Raw genomic sequence first — 9,256 nt, forward strand, 5'->3', positions numbered from 1 at the left:
GGTATGCTGTTGTTGTCATTCCTTAGAGAAGATCCTTCAAAATATCAGTCTGGTCTGCTTTTATGGCAATTTTTATCTAGCATGTTCCCTTTTGATTTCATTGTATTTTCAGTTGCATCATATTTCAGTTAGTACTAAGTTTGCGGTTCAATGTTCAGTATTTGGATTATTCTTACAAATATTATGACAGTTAGTACTAAAGTTTGTAGTTCAATGTTAAGTATTTACATTATGCTTAGATATATATTTCTAATTGATGTCGGTTCTTTTTTAATCTTTTGTTTTCTTCCTCCTTATTCATTCCTAAACACCATAGTTGACCTTTCTTTAGTTTGGAAATTTTCAAATTTCTACATATGAATCAGTCTTATCATTTGCATCCCTCATTAATTGTCAGAATAAACCAATTGAGGTGCCATGTATAACAAGCAAGTCCAATGAAGTTTGAACTAACACTTGTTCTTGTGGACATATGAAGAAGAAAAGGCTATGAGATTTTCTTTCCCACTACAACCTACTGCTTGCACTGAGGGCAAACATTTTTTTTCTTCATATCTGTCTACAATTCAGTGAAATCGTAAATTTAGGAATATAGTTTGCAACAAAATTCATCCCAGTTTTCTGCCTTGAAACGACACTGAGACCTTCGATCTGTTGTCCATCCTAACATAAAAAGTTGCGAATTGTTTTGTTTAGCAAGGACTAAGATTTAAGAGTTGCTCGACTAGTACTTGTCTTGCAACCAAATTAGTGTCACAACATGTCCACGAGTCAGTGCGCTGGGCACTTGGAATCCTTGGTGTTTAGTGATGTATGTATCTGTTCTGATTGTGTTTAATGAGCAGCAGGGATAACTCACCGTGCTACTGTTACCATGACATTATATGCAAACATTTTTCCTGTTGAAACACGTGAAAGATCACAACCATATCGATCTGAAAAAGAAGAGAAAAAAAAAGGGAAATAGTATATATTCAGTAAAAACAAAATATTAATTCATGAATTAGTAAAGGTTATACCTTGATGATGGAGTGCACATCAGCGCGGTGACTCCAACTCGCTTGTCAGCCATTGGATGTAGTGCGCCTCTGTTCTGTTGCTTGTGCAGAGCGTCAGCAGATCTGGGCTGCTGTTGCTATTTTTTGTTCTGCGCAGTGACTTGAACTGAGGTGAGTTAACTTTCTTTTCCTGAATTTCATGATCCAAACAGAGAAGAACTTAAGGGACATAAGAGGGGGGGGGGGGGGGGGGGGGGGGAATGAAACACTAGGAGGGATGTACATGCTTGTGTTGATCAGTGCTTTATATTTACGTGGGGACAAATGCATTGGATATTTTGTTCAAATAGGAGGGATATATCTAATCATATTGCCATTTTCTTGCTGTTTTAGTTGCTGCCACAGTGAAGTCGCTGCATAGGTAATTGTCACATCAGATTTGAGGAGGATAGTTTTTCTATTTGCATGATCTTACTTGGATGTAGTAGATGTGAAGCTCAGCTCTAGCGTACACTCTGCTGTCGGTATTTAGAAAAATGTAATACCTATTTCCTAAGATGCACGGCCCTGAACATTTTTAGGAGAATGGCTGCTGTTGATAAAACCCCAAGATGATAAGTGCACTGTTCTGGATTTTTAGGATATCAGCTATCCTATGTATCTTTGAGTTGCTAATTTCAAATTAATAGAATTCAACATCTTTATCCCCAAAATATGGCTGTTGTTGTTGTCATTCCTTAGGGAAGATCCTTCAAAATATCAGTGTGGTCTGCTTTCATGGCAACGTTTATCTAGCATGTTCCCTTTTGATTTCATTGTATTTTCAGTTGCATCATATTTCAGTTAGTACTAAGTTTGCAGTTCAATGTTCAGTATTTGGATTATTCTTACAAATATTATGACAGTTAGTACTAAAGTTTGCAGTTCAATGTTAAGTATTTACATGATGCTTAGATATACATATTTCTAATGGATGTCTATTATTTTTTAACCTTTTGTTTTCTTTGTCCTTATTCTTCTAAGGATTTATTATCTTCGTTCCTAAATACCATAGTTGACCTTTCTTTAGTTTGAAAATTTTCAGATTTCTACATATAAGTCAGTCTTATTTTTTTTGCATCAGTCAATAAACCAATCTAGGTGCCATGAATAACAAGCAAATCAGGTGAAGGTTGAACTGACATTTGTTCCCGTGAACAGTTGAAGAAGAAAAGGATATGAGAATTTTCCACTACAACCTACAGCTAGCACCGAGGCGAAAGTTTTTCCTTCATATCTGTTCTGCGATTGCTTATGTCAAACCGTTGTTCATGAAACCACATTATATATATTTTTGCACCAAAATTATCTTAGTGAAATCGTAGATTTAAGTATTTATTTTGCAATGCCACAAAATTCAGCCCAGTTTGTTGCCTTGAAACTACACTGAGACCTTCGACCCGTTGTCCATCCTTACATAAAAGGTTGCAAATTGTTGTATTTAGCAAAGATTAAGAGTCGGTTGACTAGTACTTGTCTTCAGTCAAACTAGTCGTGCGACATGTCCATGAATCGGTGCCCTGGGGACTCCTAATCCTTGGTGTTAGTGATGTATATATCTGTTCTGATTGTGTTCGATGAACAACAGGGGTAGCTAACCGTGCTACTGTCACCATGCCATTATATACAAACATTTTTCCTGTTAAAACACATTAAAGGACACAAGCATGTTGATCTGAAAAAGAAAAGAAAAATGAGAAATAGTATATCTATATATTCAGTAGAAACAAAATATTAATTCATGAAGTAGTAAAGGTATACCTGGGCAATTAAGTACCCATCAGCGCGGTGACTCCAACTCGCTTTGTCAGGCGTCGGATGCAGTGTGCCTCTGACTGTTGCTTCTGCAGAGTGTCAGCAGATCTGGGCTGCTGTTGCTCACTGACTTGAACTGAGGTAAGTTAACTTGCTTTTCCTGAATCTCATGGTCAAAACAGAGAAGAACTTAAGGGACACAAGAGGGGGGAAAATGAAACACTTAGCCAAGATGTACATGCTTGTGTTGATCAGTGCTTTATATTTATGTGGAGACGAATGCTTTGGATATTTTGTTCAAATAGGAGGGATATATCTAAGCATATTTCCACTAGGGAAAAGTCACTCTACTGTTCAGGTTGATAAACTTTCCGTAAACAGGTTTTACTTGATCAAAATATGAGGTTAAGATAGCTTGATTTTTTCACTGGGATTAGACTTATGTTTTACTCAGAAATTCCGGCTAACTATCTCTGAAATAAAAGAAAAGGAACTTATTAGTCTGATGTAAATTTTCTGCTGGACATGTGGACAGAACTTATTCTGAGGAGTATTTCCATACTATTTAACCGTCACAACCACAAATGCCAATTTTTTCAGGACTCCTCACAGGAAGAAAAAGAGAGGTATAGCAAATCAGGAATATTTATGCATGGAACGTCACTTCATGCAGATAGAGAGCATTCCTTACTCTATTTACACATATCTTACATTATTCCTTCTGCTTGGTCGGCATATATGGTTCTGTCTGGTCAAGCATGTTAGTGTATTAGGGGAGGACTGTATTCTGAGATCAGTTGACATGTTAATCTGGAATAAAAGAAAATGTCACTAAGCTTCTCAACATGGGCATGCTCAACACCTACGTAGTTATATAAAATATCCTTATCTATATATATACTGAAGTTTATGTATGCATGTCCAATTTATCCATTAATTTACATCCTTGGTCCTTGTGGTGCTGCCACTGAAGTAGACCATATGCATTTTACTGAAGTGGGAGTAATGCCAGTTCTCCACTCAGCGTAATGTCCCTCTGATATATATGAATCTACTTTTCACACTCTTAAGAGTCTAGACTCACAAGAACACTTTATGGTATTCTTATATTTATATGGCCTCTATCACACAGAGATCTGCCTTATACACTGTATTATCTATGATTCCAGATGCGACTGCCTTCTCTCATTAGTCATCACAGTTACTCAGGGTACAGTCTATTGGGGTGATTATCAAAAATCCAAAGATTTGATTTAAAACTTAGCATTTTCTTTTGCTATAAGATACTACTGTCCAATAAATAGTAGACACTAAGTTCTGTCTTACCGCCGTTATGGAGAAAAAAGGGGGTCCACGAGTTCTCATCTTTGTGCTTCGGTTGCAGACCTGTCTCTTCTGTCTGGTTGCTGTGAGGTAAGCCCTTTTTGGTAAGATTTTCAGGATCTGACCCCGGTTGCAAAAAAAATCGGGATTTGACCCTTTTGCTACCGTCAGGGCCTCTGGCGGTAGGGTTAGACAGCCTACCGCCACGGCCCATGGCGGTAGTGTGCGACGGAGGGGGGCGGCGGCCGTTTGACTGCGCTGACGTGGATAAGTACCTACCGCTAGGAGGCCTGGCGGTAGGCTGTCCAAACCTACCGCCAGAGCACCTGGCGGTAGGGTGTAGCAGGGTTTTGCCGTACAAACCTTCTGTAACGAAATGTGCAGTGGACCTGGCGGTAGGTTCACCCTACCGCCACTCTAAGAGTCTAGACTGTGGTATTCTTATATTTATGGCCTCTATCACACAGAGATCTGCCTTATACACTGTATTATCTAAGTTGCATCTACAATGATTTCAATTAGCATCCACATCCAGGTCTGACATATAAATTCATTTCTTTTTATATACTGCTCACACAACAGGAGACCTATGGTCTGATGGCATCAACACATGTCTTACAGATAGTTCTGCTTTAGTTTTATTCTGTTGCAGTTAATAGCGTATCTTCGGCTCCTATTTACTTGTACTTTTGCAAGACTGACTACAAATTCAGACCATTATTATGTTATATTATAGGGAAAAAATGGAAAATACGAAAGTATGTGGCAAGACAAATTTAACGAGCGATTGCAGGTCTTAGCAAAAGGAGAACCTAGGCGATCAAAACCGAAGGAGAAATAAGAGTTGGGAATGAGAGGAAATTACAGGTCAGGAGGGGAGGCGACAGGCAACCCAAACTCATAGAAATAAAGATAGTGGTGGATCTTGAAGGCTCCAGGACTCTCTCCCTGCTGCCGTCAGCGGCATGGTATGCCTCCATGAACTCCCAGTACTTGGCCGAATTCCTTGCCTCATCCACCGTCTCCGACGTCGGGCCTATTTAGCACTCCATCTTGGGCATGACGAGGGTCGCCGCCAACAACCTCGCTGCTTTGGAGTTGGTGACCACATGGTGATGTGCTTCACCCTCGCCACCACCCCATTGCTATTGGTGGGACAATGGGCCAACTTCGGTCACCCTGGGGTTGGGAGAGCGTGGTGAGGAGGTGGCTGTCGCAACGTGGGAAGAAAAGCCAAGCGCGACAGTGATGGTCGGGTCTGGGCATGGACGGGTGGTAGTTCACGTTTCATCTGGATCACCCCCCTCAACGGTGGGAATGTCGGAGCGGTGTCTGACAAAACAAAGTGTGTGCCTGTACTCCTTGCCGGCCTGGATGGCATGGCTGAATGGTCTCATCTAATTATATTTATTATCCAAATCATGGTTGAACGAATTATGTGTGGCCAGTTCCATTTTTTCCCATGTTCATATTTTAAGAATGGTCATTTGTTGATTTCATTACTGAAATTCTGCACTTGCTTCTCTTTCTCTCATTGCTTCATGATTCATGTCATTAGTTAATTTCACGCCTTGCAGTTAGCTCTGCATAGCTGCAGAATTGCAGAGAGTTTGATCCAATAGTTTAGAAAATTGTTGTAAATAATATCATGTGGGAAACTTGTCATGGTTACATTTTGCCTTTGTTTTATGTTCTGTTTTCTGCTTGTCATCTTGTTTACGGATTCTTTGTAAGTGCTTCCTTGTGTTGGTTATCTTGTGCTTTGGTTGTCAGATGCTGCCAGGGACCCTAACACCCCCCCCCCCCCCCCTACTTGAGCAGCGGCTTGTCCTCAAGCCGCCGCGCGGGGAAACCGCGCCTGAAGAGCTTCTCGATCCTTTTCCGCAGAATGTTGCGACCCGAGAGAGGCATGGAAGGCAAGAGGGTGAGCGTCACCAGGGGAGGAGGAAGACATGGGCTGAGAGCATCTACAACCATGCATACCTAAAACCAGTTGCCAGGCGCTTCCGCAGAAGGTGACCTAGTACACCCCAAATTTCATCACAAACTACCACGGTAGGCATATCCGATTACCATTTTCATACAAATCCATGCAATGACATGATCTACGTAAACTAAACCATGCGTTCTCGTCGTCGGAGATGTTGATGATGTTGGTGCCGGAGCTGTCGGCCTCATGGTTATTGGCGGCCGGGCGCACGGTCGACTCGTCCTCATCCTCCTCGTTGAACTGGGCGAAGAACTCGTCGTTCTCCGCCTTCCGCTGGTGGAGAATGCGGCGGTTCGCCTCCACCTCGTGCTCCACCAGCTTGTCCGTTTGGGCCTCCTCGAATTGCGCCATGGCGTTGGCCATGTCGTGCCCGCAAGCGTTGAATCTGCAGCCGTCGCCGCATCCTCTGGCCCTCCTCCTCCTTCATGGCAACGTTGTCCTTTCCCGACTCCTTCTCTTCCTTCTCCGCCTCCACCTCCTCCCCCTCCTTCTATTCCTCCTCCGCCTTCCCCTCCTCTTCCTCCTCCGACTCTGGCTCCTTCTCCAGTTCGGGCGAATCCGGCGAAAGGCCGTCAGCGAAACGAGCAGCACGCCTCGCCCAGATCTCCTCCAACAGATGCAATCGACACCGCAACAAATTTAATGAATACAAATTTTCGGGCGAATCATGAAAAAATATTATTGTGCGTTTTTAGGTAAAAATACAAATTTAATGAACATAAAGCAAAAATAATCAAGAAATGGAGGAGAACATATTTTTTTGTGAAGGATCAAAAAAGGAAAACAAAAGAAAAAACTAGGCAAAACTGGAGAAGGATAACCAAGAAAACAATTAAAGAAATTGAAAAGCAATTCTCGGTCTATCCGACCCAAAGGAGAACAAGCAATGATGATGCGACAACTCAAGCTCATCGTAGTCATCAAACCAACAGTGTATGGCATTATCTATTATTTTATTTATGTATATCAAATATTTTTTCACTACATTATACTAATTATATCATCAAACAGGAAATTAACACAAACCTATTATTTTTTCACATTAATAAAAGCTAATACCAAGAAGAAAGTATCCATTGGTGAAAAATATTCTCCATCTTTAAATTAATGCCAAAGAAAAAAGATGATAGCCTTTCTTACGATATATTCATTGTCTATGGTATTTGTTTATGTATATCCTCACTGTGGTTGTATAAAACATTTCATTAGAATAAGAATACTATATAAAAATGAGCAAACTATTCTATAAAACACATTTTGTTTGAAATTAATAAAAACTAATTGTGACACAAATTTTCTATTAGATGAAAAGTTTTTCTCCATTTTTATAAGCAGCGTCAAAGGAAAAAAGGAAAGTACTGCACATTTGTTTGTAGTGAAAAATCCAAAATGGAAACAGATAAATAAACAAAGTAGATGACAGAAAATAATTAAATAAAATGTGGAGGAGACATAGTAGGAAAAGTAAATAAAAATAAAACCATGAAAAGAGAAGGAAATGTATTTTGTTTAGGACAAGGGAAGAAAATGGATGACGAAAATGGAGCCCATTCTGAATTCTGATTAACCACGCGACGCGCAGAGGGAGAGCTGCCATTGCAAATTGCAATCCATCGGAGATCTATCTCTGCATCGCCGCCGGCGCCGTTGCTCTTGTCGCCGCCGTCCCCGTCGCCGGCTGCGCCATGCTCCGCCTCCGCGAGTGCGTCGTTTCCCGTCTACTCTCTTCACCCTCCACCTCCAGCTCTGCCATCTTCCCACTCCGCCACCTCCTCTCCGCAGCCGCAGCCCCCATTTCCCCCGGATTCGCCGTGGAGGAGTACCTCGTCGCCACCTGCGGCCTCACCCGACCCCAAGCCCTCAAGGCCTTCAAGAAGCTCTCCCACCTCAAGTCCCCCGCCAAACCTAACGCCGTCCTCGCCTTCTTCTCCGGCCTCGGCCTCTCCGGCGCCGATGCCGCCGCCGTCGTCACCAAAGATCCGCTGTTCCTCCGCACCAAGGTGGACAAAACCTTGGCCCCTAAGGTCGTCGGGCTCACTGGCCTAGGTCTCTCGAGTCCTGACATCGCCTGCCTCGTCTCCCTCACCCCCGACTGCTTCCGCTCCAGAAACATCGTCTCCAAGCTGCACTACTACCTGCCCCTCTTCGGCTCCTTCCACAACTTCCTCCGGCTGCTCAAGCGCTCACCCCGCCTTCTGTCATGGGACCTTAACAAGGTGGTCAAGCCCAATGTTGTGTTTCTGAGGGAGTGCGGGCTAGGTGATTGTGATATTGCCAAGCTGTGTATCCATGCGCCGAGGATGCTCAGCACCAACCCGGAGCGTGTCCGGGCGATGGTGGCATGCGCGGAAGGTATAGGCGTGCCCCGTGGCTCTGGGATGTTCAGACAAGCGCTATGCGCTGTCACATTCCAAACCAAGGAGAAGATTGCCGCCAAAATGGAGTACTTGAAGACCACCTTCAGGTGGTCTGATGCCGAAGTGAGCATGGCTGTGCGCAAGTATCCGGGTGTGCTGAGGAAGTCAAAGGAATCTCTGAAGCACAGGTCCGAGTTCTTCTTCTCTGAGGTGGGGCTGGAACCGGCGTACATTGCTTATCGTCCGGCGTTGTTCTCTTATAGCATGGAGGGCCGAAACAGACCCAGGTACTATGTTATCAAGTTCCTTAAGGCAAATGGATTGTTAGATCAGTACCGGGACTACTATAGCATAGTCATGCTGAGTGAGAAGGTATTTGTGGAGAAGTTCATATGCCCTCACAAGGAAGCTGCACCACACCTCGCTGAAGACTATGCAACCGCTTGCAAAGGGGAAGTACCGACTAATTTCAGATTCGTATGAACAAAGAAGGGCTATGGAATTGGTTACAGCCTATGGCACACCAAAGTTATCACCCTGCCTGTAAGCTGGTACTTCCTGCTTCGGTGTTCTTTCCCTAAGATGATGTTGGTTGTTTACTGTAGTATGCCTGTTATATGCTAGTTAGTCATTGCTAAATGCCAGCTCCTTATGAAACTGATAATTTGATTCCTGAACCCCCATATGTTGATGTTGTCATTTCTTAGAGAAGATCTCTGTAAATTAGAAGTCCATGGATATATATTTGATTCCGACTTCCATTGAAGGTCATGCAATTTGGATGTGTGGGTGGA

The 9,256-nt window shown here is 42.8% G+C and overlaps 1 protein-coding gene across 1 annotated transcript; it reads left to right on the plus strand.

Moving 5' to 3' along the window:
• The first annotated feature begins 7,713 nt into the window (after positions 1-7,713).
• LOC123131704 (uncharacterized) lies at positions 7,714-9,256 on the plus strand. The gene has a single exon (XM_044551379.1). It carries the CDS (start codon positions 7,791-7,793, stop codon positions 8,943-8,945), a length of 1,155 nt encoding a protein of 384 aa, XP_044407314.1. The 5' UTR covers positions 7,714-7,790; the 3' UTR covers positions 8,946-9,256.

Source organism: Triticum aestivum, chromosome 6A (genome assembly GCF_018294505.1).
Source record: "Triticum aestivum cultivar Chinese Spring chromosome 6A, IWGSC CS RefSeq v2.1, whole genome shotgun sequence".
NCBI lineage: Eukaryota > Viridiplantae > Streptophyta > Magnoliopsida > Poales > Poaceae > Triticum > Triticum aestivum.

Bases quoted from the DNA above. Each gene is read 5' to 3' on its own strand.
- LOC123131704 (XM_044551379.1), top strand. From the start codon at position 7,791: ATGCTCCGCCTCCGCGAGTGCGTCGTTTCCCGTCTACTCTCTTCACCC.